Source organism: Zingiber officinale, chromosome 6B, assembly GCF_018446385.1.
Source record: "Zingiber officinale cultivar Zhangliang chromosome 6B, Zo_v1.1, whole genome shotgun sequence".
Lineage (NCBI taxonomy): Eukaryota > Viridiplantae > Streptophyta > Magnoliopsida > Zingiberales > Zingiberaceae > Zingiber > Zingiber officinale.
In genome coordinates, this window is record NC_055996.1 from 4,543,709 (window position 1) to 4,559,233 (window position 15,525).

General features: G+C 38.3%; 1 protein-coding gene across 4 annotated transcripts; it reads left to right on the plus strand.

Annotated features, from left to right (window-relative positions):
• Window positions 1–10,977: 10,977 nt before the first annotated feature.
• On the plus strand, window positions 10,978–15,525 carry LOC121991759 (type IV inositol polyphosphate 5-phosphatase 7-like). 4 transcript variants are annotated; one of them, XM_042545788.1, is made up of 13 exons: window positions 10,983–11,633; window positions 11,754–11,841; window positions 12,183–12,248; window positions 12,372–12,456; window positions 12,539–12,643; window positions 12,751–13,254; window positions 13,357–13,498; window positions 13,884–14,002; window positions 14,101–14,209; window positions 14,307–14,455; window positions 14,538–14,791; window positions 14,911–14,988; window positions 15,075–15,525. In XM_042545788.1, the coding sequence occupies exons 1-11, from the start codon at window positions 11,604–11,606 to the stop codon at window positions 14,752–14,754; spliced, it is 1,614 nt and encodes a 537-aa protein (XP_042401722.1). In that variant the 5' UTR covers window positions 10,983–11,603; the 3' UTR covers window positions 14,755–14,791; window positions 14,911–14,988; window positions 15,075–15,525. The 4 variants fall into 4 exon arrangements, with proteins under 4 accessions (XP_042401724.1, XP_042401722.1, XP_042401723.1 ...); XM_042545787.1 differs by having other exon boundaries at window positions 10,988–11,633; window positions 13,809–14,002; XM_042545790.1 differs by lacking the exons at window positions 14,538–14,791; window positions 14,911–14,988; window positions 15,075–15,525 and having other exon boundaries at window positions 10,978–11,633; window positions 13,884–13,962; window positions 14,307–14,347.

Consider the following 15,525-nt stretch of genomic DNA (forward strand, 5'->3'; position numbering starts at 1 on the left):
AGCTGTATATATATTGTGAACTAAAATTAAAATAAGTAAAATAAATAAATAAAAGAGACAATATATAGCAAGAAGCGTATTGAAGGAGATAAAGAGGAGAGCATCAGATCGTTTAGAAGATTAACCTCCACGATACTTTGAGGGATTGAAAGACTGGGTGGTGATGGTGCTTCTTATTATCCATATGGATAGATATACCATCAACGTTTTGAACAGTCAAGTAGGTAGTTTTATGCATGCTCAATATCATTGAGGACACCCGATCGATCGATGTCAATATTTTTATTTTACATTTTCCTTATTTTCTTCCAAGTGACAAATGATGACTATGACAATCCTTGTGATGCGCCGGAAAACTATCATATGGTTAGTTTCTTAAATTTTATGTTTTTTTAAGGAAGAAAGATATATAAAATTTAATTAATTAGATAGAATCACAAACACTTATCGGAGCATGTGTAGATTGTTAGGATGTACTCTTAGAATGATACAATGATTAAAATATGAAATATTGTTATATAAAATTTTGAAATTAAAAATCGACATGTTCAAATATGTCTTCTTTTTATGTTTTATTATCTGTATTAATGGTTAGTAGTTATTCATGTTGATCTAAGATAAATTGATAAAAATATTACGGTGTGAATTATTTATTTGTTGCATGTGTAGATTGTTAGGATTTGTCTAGATTATTAGGGATAGGATGAGATATCGTGCAATGTAACCCGGGGATAAAAAAAAACAAGGCAATCCTGTTAAGAATGATGAGAAAGGACATCTTAGTACTATTGTATGTCTTCTGTCACTTCTACATCCAAATAATAAAAGATCATTTCTTTTTTTATTTAGTATAAGCTGAAATTTTGGGATGTTTATGAAAAGCTATATATAACATGGAATTCCGAAGGATTTTAAAATTTTACAAATAAAAATTAAATTGTGTAGGATGTGAACGTAAGAGATTCAATTATTTCCAACATTTTTTTTTCTAAAAAAACGTTTCATTAAATCATAAACTTAATTTTGTAAAATCAAAAACTTGCTTTTTAAATTCTATTTCCTTATAAAAATAAAATTATTATTGAGAGATTGTTAGTACAATCATCCTCGGATCAAAGTTGACCAGTTTAACTAAGTTCGAGTGAATTTGAGCTTGAGTTTTGACGTTTGGACAATATATAAAAAAGAGATCAAGTATGTTAAGGTTGATCGAATACTTGACAATGTGTGAGACGGACGTCAAGTAGGGCATGGAGAATAGGATACTTGATTGGAAAATCCTAACTGGAGGTTAGGTAAGAACAAAGTCCTAACTTTAGGATTAGGCAAAGGTAAAGTCCTAACTATGATTAAGTAAAGAAAAGTCCAAGTGAGTCAAGAAGAACCATATCTTGGCTAAAAAAAGTTCTAACTGCAGTTAGGTAAAAGAAAGTCCAAGTAGGTCAAGGAGGACTACACGTTGGCAAAGGTAAAGTCCTAATTGCGGTTTGACAAAGGAAAATCTAAGTGAGTTAAGGAGAACCGTACGTTGGCAAAAGAAAATCCTACCTGAGGTTAGGTAAGAGGAAAATCTAAGTGGGTCAAGGAGGACCTCACTTGGTGATCGAAAGTCAAACGGGAAGTTGGCAAAGAGAAAGTCTAAGTAGATCAAAGGTTGATTGGATACTTGACGGTCGTAAGTCTAAAAGGGGTTGGCATGAAACAAGGAAGTTCTGACGTGACAAACTTCTGAAGGTTATAACTTTTGACTCGAATATCGGAATGAGGTGATCTCGGATGTGAAACGAAGCTTGTTTAGAGATCTACACATTTTACTATTACCAATTGATTAGGTAATTGATTTAGGGGGTTAATCAGGTAATCAATTGGTTTACGAAGCACAATACAAAAAGTGTCTTGATTGACTGGATGATCAATCAAGATCTTCCCCAATTGATTGGATAGTCAATTGGGAGAGTTTGTGAGTGAATAGTGAGCTTTTGAATCAATCAGGTGATCGATTGAAGCTGCGTAATCGATTAAGAGAGTTTGTGAGTGAACAGTGAGCTTCTGAATCGATCAGATGATTAATTGAAGCTGCGTAATCGATTGGGAGAAGTAGAAAAGAGCTGTTGCGAGATTTGAATGGACGAATCCGACGTGGTAATCAGTTGGGAGTAATGCCAATCGATTGGAAATCCTAGATCGCGGATAAAAGTCATTTTCGCAAAGATTCAAATCACTTCTTCCCTACTCTTCACCGCCAGTTCTTGGATGATTCAGGACAAAGTGTTGCTACACTTCCGAGTCTACAAGAGGCGTTTCCAAGCAAGAAGAAAGAAAGCAAGCTTGTCATTGTATTTGTGTATTCATTTCATTACTCTTGTTGTATTTTTCTTGACTTGTACAGGGCTTCTCCACATCTGGATTATTTCCGAGAAGGAGTGATTTTTATAGTGGAGTGTGTACACTATGTGGATCCTTGGATAAGTCATCTTAAGGAGGTAGATATCAAGTAAATATGGGCATTAGCATTGCTTCGAGTTTTTTCGCTGTAACAAATCAACAAGACAAAGCAATTTGAGTTAATTGTAAGTACCCCGAGTTAGTTTTGAAGTGGTCAATCAGGTTAAGTTAGATCCTACTATATTGATACCTTATGTCAAAGTATGTAAGAACTTAGGTACACAAGAAGTTGAGCAGAAGACATAGCGGGTGAGAAGGATGATATGGGAAGCGAGTCGACGGGCTTGATGCATCCGAGGGACAAGATATTGTGAAAGCGTACACCGGTGGATGAGAAGGATGTGCACGACGTTCGAGGGATGAGAAGTCAGGGAAGAAGTCTGCTCGAGGAGAAGGTTGGAGTTGGGTTTAGATGAGCTCAACTTCGGATGGCCAGAGCATCACCTAAAGAAGAGTGAATAAGAGTTAACCAATTTTGAAGGTTAATTGTTCGAGCTGGCTGGTGGAAGACACCCTCAAGATGATAGAAGGTGACCTCATGCCTTTTAATGGAAGGCACCCTCAAGGTGATGAAAGGAGCCCCCAATTTAGTTGGAGGCACCTCCAGTAGCCGTTAAGCAACCATTTGAAGAGGATAAAACTCTATCACGATGAGGATAAACTCTATCCTCTTAGAGGCGCCTTGGACCTCTTTGGAAGTGCCTTGAAGCGATGCATACCAATGACTATTTCATCCCAGGAGGCTATAAAAGCCCCCCAGTGTTAGGAATAAAGCAACAATTATTGTATTCAATCCCTAACTATTTTTGAGCGTTCAACGACTGTAAGAGGCTTTTCCGCATTCAACGAAGGAGATTTTTACTAAGCTTTTTCATTGTCTTGGATTAACAACTATCTAAGTTGTAACCAAGTAATTGCTATGTCTCTTACCTTTATTTTTGTTATGTTAATTACTTAATTAATTTGACTATCCTTTCTAAGCAAAAGCAAGAGATTTGGCTAACTTTATTTTTAAGCTATTCGTCCCCTCTAGCCGGCCTAACACGAACATACACTAATCACTCCCCTCTAGCTCCCAAAGTGTCCTAACACGTGGCATCAGAGTAAGATCACTCTTCATGGACTAATAGTCGAAAAAGCAACGAGCTAGAGAAATAAGGAGTTGAAGTGAAGCCCTAATTTTAACGGTTAAAGACTCATCATCAAGGAGCTCAACTTCAAATGAATTTACGAGACGAATTCAGATATGACACTCGAGCACCTCCACCATTCAGATTAGAAAGTTTCGATATTTGGAAATCAAGGATCAAAACCTACATCATAATTGAAATAGAATAATGGTTTGTTCTAATAGAGGGCTTTGAAGTTCCAAGAGGCTCAAAGAGAAAATGGATTGAGGAGCAAATCAAGAGATACAAGGCAAACGACAAGGTAACCAAAATTTTAGTTAATTTATTGCCGAGCTCTATTTTATGCAAAATTAGAGAATACAAGGATGCAAATGAATTATGAAGAAAATTTGCCAAGTTCCATGAAGATCCCTCCACTTTGCCAAATTAAAACAAATCCAAAGAGAGAGAATCATTGGATCAAGAGGAAGAGGATTTGGAAATTGAAAAATGTTCAATATTCGAAGAAAAAATTCAAGAAGCATCTACCTCAAGGATTAAGAGGGCGCATAGACCATTGACGTCGGAATAAGAAAAAAAATATGATCATTCGAAGTCAATAAGAAAGAAAAAAGTGCCACCTCTACAAGTGCAACTTGTGAATGTATTTTGATGTGGATATGCCTTAAGGGCAGAGGAGGAATTAGGAGAAGGGGGATAAGCATTTTGGTCATTTTACTGTAGCATCCCTTGTTAGGGCACTGTTCACAGTGAGAGAAGGGGGGTTGCGCTAGTTTTCTTCTTCGCTGCCAAGGACGCACAACCCTTCTTGGTGTTTTCTCCGTTGACACGGAGGAGGGGGCTGTTGGTTGCTACTCGGAAAACCTAGAGGTTCCACTGTACAAAAATTTTGTACAAAGGTCTGAACCTTTTCCTAGCTACCAAGTGTTCTTTTAAATTAAATTTTGGATCGCCTGCGGAACTTAACACGTTTGATCCAAAACTTAATCTATTCGTTCTTTTAGGTTTTGGCTTGGGTCTCCTGCGGAACTTAACACGTTCGACCCAAATCACCTTAAGTTATTAATTCTATTAAATATTAATTTCCATAATTGGTTCCCAGTACTGACGTGGCGAGGCACATGACCTTCTTGGATATGGGAGCAACCACCACCGACTAGACAAAACCTTTTATGGAAAGCTAATATTTAATTTCCTAAAATAACTTTAGGTTAACCGAAAAGAACAATCAAATCACAAGGGAAAGAAAAACAAAAGAACACTATATCGAAAACAAATTCGAAACTCTAGAATCGTATGCCTCTTGTATTTAGTATTATTTCCAAAAATAACTAGTATGATGCGGAAACAAAAATTACTAGTTATACCTTTTAGAAAGACCTCTTGATCTTCTACAGATTCCTCTTCTAACCTCGGACGTTGTGTGGGCAACGATCTTCCGAGATGAGAACCACCAAGCACCTTCTTCTTCCTTACAAGTTTCGCCCATCAAAACTTCTCCTAGGATGAAGAGGTTCGGCCACCACCACCATGCTCCAAGTGATGCTAGAAAAGAGGCTTCTTTTCTCCTTCTTAGATCCGGCCACCAAAGCTATCTCCACCATGAGAAGGTTTCGGCCACACAAAGGAGAGGAGAGGAAAGAAAGGGCCGGCCACACCCAAGGAGAAAAGAGAGGAAAAATAGAATAGAGTCGTTAGCCTTGAAGCCTCCTCTACCCCCTCTTTTATAATCCTTGGTCTTGGCAAATAAGGAAAATTTAATAAAAACTTCCTTAATTCTTTTGCCATTGAAAAGGAAAATTGATTTAATTAAAATAATTTTCTCTGTTCAAATTATAATGGCCGTCCACTCTTCCCCAAAACAAGGAGAGTTTTAATTAAAACAAAATTAAAACTTCCTAATTTGTTTCTAGAAATTTATAAAATTTCTCCAATAATTTTAATCCTTCATGATTGGTTAATAAAAGAAATTTTATAAATTAAAATCTTTCTTTTAAACATGTGGATAATTTCCAAAAGGAAAGTTATCTCTAAAATTAAAATCTCCTTTCAATCTACAAATAAGGAAAGATATTAAATCTTTTCTTAATCTTTTGTAGAAACTAATAAAAGAGAATTTTTAATTTTTAAACTTTCTTTTAAATCATGAATATAATTAAAAGGAAAGTTTTTACCAAAATTAAAATCAACCTTTTAATCTACAAATAAGGAAAGAGATTTTAACTCTTCTCTTAATCTTTTGTAGAATCTTATAAAAGGAAGGATTTAAATTTTTAAACTCTCTTTTAAATTATATTATCCACATAAGAAAAATTTTAAAATTAAAATTCCTTTTTATTTTAATAGGGCCGGCCACATGAATTCACCCATGGCCGGCCCTAGCTTGGTCTCCAAGCTAGCTTGGCCGGCCCCTATAGGATGGGTAAGAAGGTGGGTATAGGTGGGTATAGTACTCTATAATTAAGAGGCTACGATAGGGACCGAGAGGAGGAATTGGTTTTGGTCTCCCGATAAAATTAAGCATCCCGTGCTCGCCCCGAACACACAACTTAATTTTATCAATAATAATTCATTCCACCTAGAGAACTATTATTGAACTACCGCACCAATCCCAAATTACATTTTGGCCTCCTTCTTATCATGAGTGTGTTAGTCTCCCTGTTTTTAAGATAACAAATGCCCACTAATTAAGTAAGTTACTGACAACTCACTTAATTAATATCTAGCTCCAAGAGTAGTACCACTCAACTTCATCGTCATGTCGGACTAAGTCCACCTGCAGGGTTTAACATGACAATCCTTATGAGCTCCTCTTGGGGACATTCTCAACCTAGATCACTAGGATACAGTTTCCTTTTATAATCAACAACACACACTATAAGTGATATCATTTCCCAACTTATCGGGCTTATTGATTTATTGAACTAAATCTCACCCATTGATAAATTAAAGAAATAAATATCAAATATATGTGCTTGTTATTATATTAGGATTAAGAGCACACACTTCCATAATAACTGAGGTCTTTGTTCCTTTATAAAGTCAGTATAAAAGGAACGACCTCAAATGATCCTACTCAATACACTCTAAGTGTACTAGTGTAATTATATAGTTAAGATAAACTAATACCTAATTACACTACGACCTTCTAATGGATTGTTCCTTTCCATCTTGGTCGTGAGCCACTGTTTATAATTTATAAGGAACCGATAACATGATCTTCTGTGTGTGACACCACACACCATGTTATCTACAATATAAATTAATTGAGCAACTACATTTACCATAAATGTAGACATTTGACCAATGTGATTCTTATTTCTAGATAAATGTTCATACCAAAAGCTAGGCTTTTAGTATACACTCTAACAGGGGCCTGCTTCCTCCTCACGCTCCTCTCCTTACCGGTCGCTGTTCCCCTCCTTTTCTTCCTCTCGACGCCGCCACTGCATCCATGCGCACCGACGCCCCTCCCTTCTCTACACCGACGTCGTTGGGGTCAACAACGTCGCTGTGCGACCGCCTCCTCTTCATGCTGCGGGGATCTTGCCCACGCTGCTTCTCCCTCTCTCCAGTGGGACACGTCACCACCGTCGAACGTAGAGGAGAGATGGACAGAGCCTCTCCTCTCTTCCCCCTTTAGATTCACTCACGTTGACGACACTGACGCAGCCTTTCCTCTTCTCTCTCCCGCGAGATGCCGTCGCCTCCAGCGCCGTTGCTTTCGCCGGCCAGCCACTAGCCAACCATGACTCACTCCAGCGTAGTGGGCATTGCTGTCGCACTTCACTGCCCTCACTTTCATGCCAAGCCCCACTCCTCTTTCTCCCTCGTTGCCTTGTCGCCCACCGCAGCAACATTTTGGCCACTGCCACGAGCTGCTCGCAGTCCTCACTGCGGGTCAGGCCACTACCATGAGCCGCTCGTAGTCCTCACTGCAGGTCAGGCCACTACCACGAGCCGCTTGCAGTCCTCATTGCGGGTGAGGCCACTGCCACGTGTGTCGTCTCCTTCTCCCTTGGCACGCCGGCATTCGCAACCGCTTCCAGTGGACTCCGACAGACAAGCGCTACCTCCATCTTCGTCTTTTCCGACGTCCATAGCCGCCCATTGGCGATGTCCTCCAGGACACCACATCATCGCCTCTCTTGCCGCCTTATCGTAGGCCACCTCTGGCCATCCGCACTGTCATATGCCTTCGAGCCTCCGAATCATTGATGCCACTGTGTTATGATTTGACCTATTGTGTTCTAGCTTTATGCCGATGTGGTGTTCTGGCATTTGCGTCACTATTATTTCCTAACCTGTGTGTTGATATTTTATTACAGCTTGCATGCCGGTGTCATATCCCGGCCTGCATGTCGATGTTCTATTCCGATCTGTGTGCCAGTCTCCAATCTCGATCTGCGTGCCGAAGTCATATCCCGGTCTGCGTGCCGATGTCATATCCTGATCTGCGTGTCATCTTTCAGCCGGATCCAGGTCGTGCTCAGCTAGGTGCCGTTAGATCCAACTCTTCATCCGGCTCAGAGTCACCTGCTCTTTCGGGTTACAACAACTCAAGCAACATCCCGACCAGCTCATCGATCCACCCAAGGGCGCCCCTTGGGCCAGGGTACATTCTTCACCATGTTTTATATGCACTTCATTATTATATGTCTTAATTAGTTTGCTACTTACATATTCATTGGATCTACCTCGAGCATCGGGATACCAGGGACCGGGGTAACCTGGTCGCTGGTTGCAGGTAGCGTTGACCAGAGGACTTCTGACGACTTGGTCAACATAGAAGCCATCTTGGCATATCCTCTTCCGGGACGTCGCGATTTAGTCAACGTTCCATTCACCTTACCTGACAGTCCGTCTGATTCAGATTCCGGATAGGATCATATATCAATTTCAAATTGCAAAAATAAAAATGACATTATATGCTTTAAGTGTATGGAGAATGGATACTATACGAGTAAGTGTCCAAAATTGGCCAAGGAGAAAACTCAAATGACTCTCAAGACGAATGGGAATCCAAAAGAGGTCGGCCTCGTGATACAAAAAGGCAGGGAGTACATTATGTGATTTTCTTGCAATTAAAGAGGACATTATCGGAACCAATGTCTAAAAGGAAGAAATCCGACCAAAAAGAAAGGAGGAAGCTCAATTCAAGGGGGAGCTTCAAAGAACAAAGTTAAGGTACCATTAGTTAATGATATTTATTTAAATAATAATAATAAAAAATATGCTAGATCTAATCTTTATCATTTTAATATTATTTATCATAAAAATAGGAAGCATGAAAAACTTAAGGAAAATTATATGCTAGAACTACCTTCTTACCTAAGGATAGGAAGGTAGAAAATGATCCAACTAAGTTATCTAAGGTTTTTAGATATATGCTTAAAAAGAGAAACGTTCAATGAAATAAAAAAAATCTAAATCTAAGGATTTAATAATAGAAAATCAAGTCTTGAGATCAATACTTGATAGATTGAAAAAGACTCTTAAGAGAATGGAAAATAAATTTAAAGGGTCAAATGAATAAGATCGGAGGGTAGATATCATTCAATGTCAAGAGAGATTTGGGAGGGTAGATATCATTCAATGTCAAGAGAGATTTGGGATATAAACTAAAGGTCAAAGAGAATGAAATAAATCCATGCATAGTCATCTCAAGAAGGTAGATACCAAGTAAATCTAGACATTAGTATTGTTTCAACTTTGCTGACTACAACATATCAATCAGATGAAATAATTGGAGCTAATCACCCCTTTTAACTCTTGGAGTGTCCTAATAATTATGTTATAGAAATCCAAATTTGTTTAGGTAAAAAAAGATAATATATAGTGTCATTTGTATCAAAGGACACACCTTATATTAAAAGAGCGCTATTTTTTTTTTTGCTAAAAGGGGCAGATAAAATATTAGAGCAATTTTAACTATTGTTGTAGTAATTTTGATTAACATTAATAATTTTAGTTAATGCTAAAGTAATCTTGATTAAAATTATGACATAAATAAAGACAGACGTCCTTCTTTGACGTCGGACATCAATTTTTTAGCTGTCTAAAGCTAAAATTTAGCCTCTATTAAAAAACTAGAAAAGAAAAATCTTCTCCAGGATATTTGTTAACAAAAAGACATTCCTAACAAACCAATAATTAGTTCTAATATGTGAGACCAAACTCTCATAGAATCATCAAAATTAAAACGCCTCTCATTTATATAATATATATATATATGATATTGTTTGTGGCTGGGATCTTTCTATTAACATTTTGGGCCTTTAATAAATAAATGCTTATTAATTAATTAATTAATCCTAACATGGTATCCAAGCATATGTCTGAATCAATCTGATAATAAAAATGCTTTTTTGTTTGTCGAATTCTATGGACTAGTTTGGATTGAAGCGACTGGAAATCGACCAGCTGATTTTTTAGAACATTGAACATGATCAGGGACATGATTACGTTGGGAACCATGTTGGTGATGGGAGGCCATCACTTTTCGCATGGCCCAATGATCTTCCATTCCACGCCTCACCTCAGCCATCTATCCAGAGTTTCCATGTAGATATTGAATCGTTCATTGTGAATATTTCTTAGTTGATCGTGATGATTGATAAAATTTTTTTATAGAATCGAATTGGTCATCCTCAAAATTAGTAGGCAGAGATAGATACATGGATAATTCAGATAATTAATTGCTCGGTTTGCTGGCTGATTTTGAGCTTGCCGCAATTTAATTGCAGGATGGATCTTGAGACGGAGCGAGAATGCTGATTTGATCTAGACAAACCCTTCTTCTCCTGTTACGGAGCTATAAGACCGTCAACCAGCAGAAGAAGTCTACTGACAGGGGAAGGAGTGATTGCAGAAGTGGAAGCAATGTGGATTCCCCGCAGGAATGCATCTTGGAGCGCCAGAAACCAAAGCAAAGAATTGTCTTTATCTTTTTTGTTCTTTTAATTGCTGCTGCTGCTGCTTACTTTTGCCACGGTGAGGCTCCTGGCCTGTGGAGGAGGTGTACATCATGCTGACCTAGCAGGGCCGTACGCCGATCTTTCTTTCGCATTGTTTAATGCATTTCCCTGTTTTGGGTTAGCCTTCGATTGGGTCCATAGACTGCAAGAAAAGGTGGAAGGCAAGTCTCAATTTGTACCCGTCCCCTCCTCCCCCTGAATGGATGCTCTGTTTGCTGGGTTAGTGATTGGGGTTATGGTATCTGATAGAATATTCAAATTGTCATATTTTTAATTTTTATAATTTATGAACAATAAAATTTTTTTATAGGATTGAATCGGTAAATGAACTACATAATCGAGTGGTAAATGGATAAAAATCATTTACTCAGAGTTAGCAGCACCTGTATAATTCACCCCATCCAGGTCGTGATATCGTCGGATGAACTGGTAGGTGCGCCGAGACGAGTGCATTTTTTTTTTTTTCTTTTTTCATTTTGTTTGCTGGGCGTACGATTTGAAGGCGAAAGAGAGCGTCCTCCCTCACACGCTGCCGTTGCCTTCTCTTCCCGTAGTGCGCTGCTGCTATTTTTGAGCTTTTTGCCTGCCTGCCTGCATTGTTTTCACTCCCTGCATCGTCGGATTTTGAGCTTCTTGAACTTGGCTTCGGATTCAACCTCAGATTCTGGGTTGCTTTGCTTCAAGATCACGGTTTTAGATCCCATACCTTGTGAAGAAGGGTCAAAAGTCCCTTTCTTTTTTTCTTTGTCCTTCTCTCTTTCCTTCTGATTTGGGTATCCGACTGTGTCTTCGATCTGTTGTATGTGCGAAGCTCGTGAGTAATGTAGCACATTAGGAATATTACATCACATCTGCTTGTTCTAGCCCATGCATAGCTTTGTCTTCTTTCTTCTTTCTTCTTTCTCCTTGCGAGTTGGTATTTCTTGACCCTCTTTCTTCCCTAGACCTCTTCAATAGACCTCTTTCTTCCCACGAGGTTCAGATTGCCGCAGGTCCTTGGGAGTGTTTGGCGAGCTAACTTACAGTCACTGCATGAAGGAGTGCTGCAACGATGAGAGATGATGATCCAAAGAAAAGCAAGGTTTTTTTTTTTTTTTGGCAAGATAAAAAAATAATATATTTCTCTTCTTTAGTTCTGTTTTCTTCACCTCTAAGATGGTTGATTTGGGCATGCTTTGTTTCCTCACTTTCTTGGGAGCAGCTGTCTTGGTCCAAGGCCTTTGTTAAAAAATGGTTCAACATCAAGAGCAAAGGTCAGGATAACCATGTCGATGAGATTGCTAGCAAAGGTGTGCCTGATCTCTTCTTCTTATTCAATTCCAGTTTCTTTTGATTTAGTTTACCCTTGCCAAACTCCAATCCTGGAGTTCCGTACAGTATTTCTTCAAAGATCATAATTTTTAGTTTCCTGCTTCCTATATGTTTACAAGTTGAAATTCCTTCAGTGTTGATTGAGTTGTAGTGATGTATTTTCCCTACAAGGATCAAATCCTTCATCTTTTTCGTTGTGTGTTCTCTGCTGATTTAATTGATAGTGCATAAGCCCTTGAAGATGATGTGTTGAATTTAGCTGTAATTGTGTTTCCTTTTTCGTTATTATTGTTCTTACTTTGTGGATTTGTCATAATAGACAGCAGACAATGGAAGGCTGACATTTCGGAGAGGGAGGCATGTACACTCAAGAAAAGTAGAACAGGTAATAAATTAGTCTTGTTCATAGGGTTAATAGATTTTGGACCACAACTAGATAGCTTGTCTTTGTCTTTGACTCGGCCCTTTTCAACTTCCTTTCTACATAGTTATCCATTTGTATCTTCAGATAGATTGTTGCGAGAGATAGATCATGTTCGGCAAGGAAGGTTCGATCTACATTCTGCTCAAATAACAGATATTCAGGACTACAAGTAAATCTACTCTATGTTTCTGCAAAGATCCTCAACAAATGTGCTAAATAATCTTAGATTTACATGATCTTTTGTTCTTTAGGATTTTCGCGGCCACTTGGAATGTGGGTGGGAGGTCCCCACCAAAGAACTTGAATCTCTTGGATTGGATTCATGCTTCTTCTCCTGCAGATATATATGTTTTAGGGTTAGTTTTTTTGTATCGTTCTTTTAGCCATTTATCAAGGAATTGTAGCACCAAAGATCCATTATATAAATATACTTCACAAGAACCTGTTACTTCTATGTTTTCAGGTTTCAAGAGATTGTTCCACTCAATGCTGGAAATGTTCTTGGAACAGAAGACAACGGTCCAGCCAAGAAGTGGCTATGGCTTATTAGAAAGACTCTCAACAGTCCCGATACATGCGGCTCAGATAGCTACCATACTCCCTCTCCTGTTCCAGATCCTATCTTGGAATTAAATGCTGATTTTGAGAGGTCATCAGCGAGGCGGAAGACTTCTGCATTCCTTCACCGACGTTCCTTCCATTCACTCAGCTGTAGTTCAAGAATAGAAGGGGATACCATGTTTCCTCACCTCATGCAGGATCGCCGATTCAGTGTTTGTGAAAGAGTTAGTATTGGGAGCAGGCCAAGTGATTTTGATCCCAGTTCAAGGGGTGAAGGCCCTGAAGAATCATCTGGTGAAGAAAACATTGACGAGGAATCACCTAATGCACTCTTTGTCTCTCCATTTTATGGTTATGGTGCTCCTCCAAATAGCAAAGAAAGAGATAGGTTTTCTGCAAATTCCAGGTACTCACTTTCATAACTTTCTCATAGATCTTCTGTCTGAACAATTAGCCATCCCTAAGTTGACTTATTGAATGAATGACACTGATCTTTAATCCATATCAGTGTCAGGTACTGTTTAGTTGCAAGCAAGCAGATGGTTGGAATATTTCTTACAATTTGGGTGCGCAGTGATATTAGAGATGATGTGAGAAACTTGAAGGTTTCATGTGTTGGCCGAGGATTGATGGGTTATCTCGGAAACAAGGTAATGACATGCTTCTTGCTACATCAAGATGTTACAGTGTTACCATTTATCTCATTTGTATATGAAGTGTACATATCATGGCATGTATCGTTATATGTTTTTGACTTAATGAAAAATGACATTGGATTTTCATTTTCTAGCATCAATGCTACAAATTATTCCTTTTCTATTCCATAACATACTTGCTGTATTTTTTTTTGTTATTATTTTAAACTTTTTCCCTTAGCAAATTGTAGAAAAATCAATGCCCACTTGTTTATCTATTCTGCTATTTAATTATGATAATTTAAGATGTCGTTCCCTCTTACAGGGTTCTATATCAATAAGCATGTCTTTGCATAAAACAAGCTTCTGCTTCATCTGTAGTCACTTGACTTCTGGGCAGAAAGAAGGAGATGAATTACGCAGAAACTCAGATGTCATGGAGATTCTAAAGAAGACTAGATTTCCCCCAGCCCAGAGAGGTAATAATGAAAAGTCACTTGAAACAATTCTTGATCATGAGTAAGTTCATTCCCCACTGTTTACTCAAATCCTTCCATATATGAAGGCTGTGAAAAAGGCTTCGAATAAACTTGTTTCCCTTGCTTATCTTATCTCAGTCGCATAATATGGCTCGGGGATTTGAATTACCGCATTGGTCTTTCTTATCGATCGGTGAAGGCTCTAGTTGAAATGCGAAACTGGAGAGCATTATTGGAAAAGGATCAGGTCATTTACCAACTATTTTCAAATCACCACATTGGTCTTTATGATGTCTGTAAATTATGAAGGTTTGGTATCATTCTTGACTTGCCACTTTAAACAGCTCCGAATAGAGCAACGATGCGGTCGCGTATTCGAGGATTGGAAAGAAGGAAGGATTTATTTTCCTCCAACTTATAAATATTCAAACAACTCTGATCAATATGCAGGAGATGAAATGAACCCAAAGGAGAAGCGGCGGACACCCGCATGGTAAAAATTAATTAGTGTATAGGCATGAATATTTTCAGCTTCCGAACTCTTACTTCTGAGCCCATTTAAACGTTTTATGAAGGTGCGATCGCATATTATGGTTTGGCAGAGGTCTTAGTCAGTTGTCTTATGTCCGAGGAGAGTCCAGGTTTTCTGACCACAGACCTGTTTTCAGCACTTTCACTGCAAAGGTTGAAATGGCGAATTATAGTCAATGCAAGAACATGGGTTATTGTAGTTCTCGTGTAGAGGTGGAAGAACTCTTAGCATATTCACAGGGTTATGGCGGGCTATGCTAGTACTAAAGCAGGTGTAAGATCCCATTCAATAATTTAGGTACACTTTCATGCCTGCCGAAAGGAATGCATATTTTTATTTTTATACTAGATCGTTAAAACCTGACAAGTTTTTTGGATGCTGAGTTACTCTCTGTTATCTTTTTCATGGTATTGTAGATGTGCAGTAACATTTGATAAATGATCTAATATCCCGCCTTGTGAGGCAGCAAGCAGTTCTTCTGATCAAACAAATAGGTACTGATTTTATTTTAATTGAACTGTTAAATCATGCTTACACTGACTTGTTAGTGTATGATTAATTCCTTGCATTTGTTCATCAGGAGACAACATTGTATCTTTGAAGTTGATGAGATTTTTGTCCAAGAAGTTTCAGAGTTTCGATCCCAAACGACTCACTAACATCTATTAACCAGTTTTTTTATGTTACTCAAAATACCATGCATTCTCACGAGCAGCATATCGGTTTATAGTTCTCACTTCAACAAATGTGTTCCTGAAATAAAAGACGGTAGTACCAACACTGCAAAGAGAGGGGGGCTTCTGGCTCCATCGACAAGATGCAGAGTGGATGTCTTTTTTCACCCTGATTGTTTTGCATTTGCAGGAGTGCAGGAATACTTTTTGTAGAGTGAGAAGCAAAAATGTATTACTCCCAAAAATAATGATGTGCATAGTTCTTTTCTGTTTTCAAGGTGGAAAAGGATGGATGAACTCTGAATTCATACTCATTACAGTGATACAGAATGATACTACTGCGTTGTTCAGAGAGCA

Bases quoted from the DNA above. Each gene is read 5' to 3' on its own strand.
- LOC121991759 (XM_042545787.1), top strand. From the start codon at position 11,604: ATGAGAGATGATGATCCAAAGAAAAGCAAG. The intron at 12,644-12,750 runs GTTAGTTTTTTT...CTATGTTTTCAG, and splicing joins GCAGATATATATGTTTTAGG to GTTTCAAGAGATTGTTCCAC. The intron at 14,456-14,537 runs GTAAAAATTAAT...CGTTTTATGAAG, and splicing joins AAGCGGCGGACACCCGCATG to GTGCGATCGCATATTATGGT.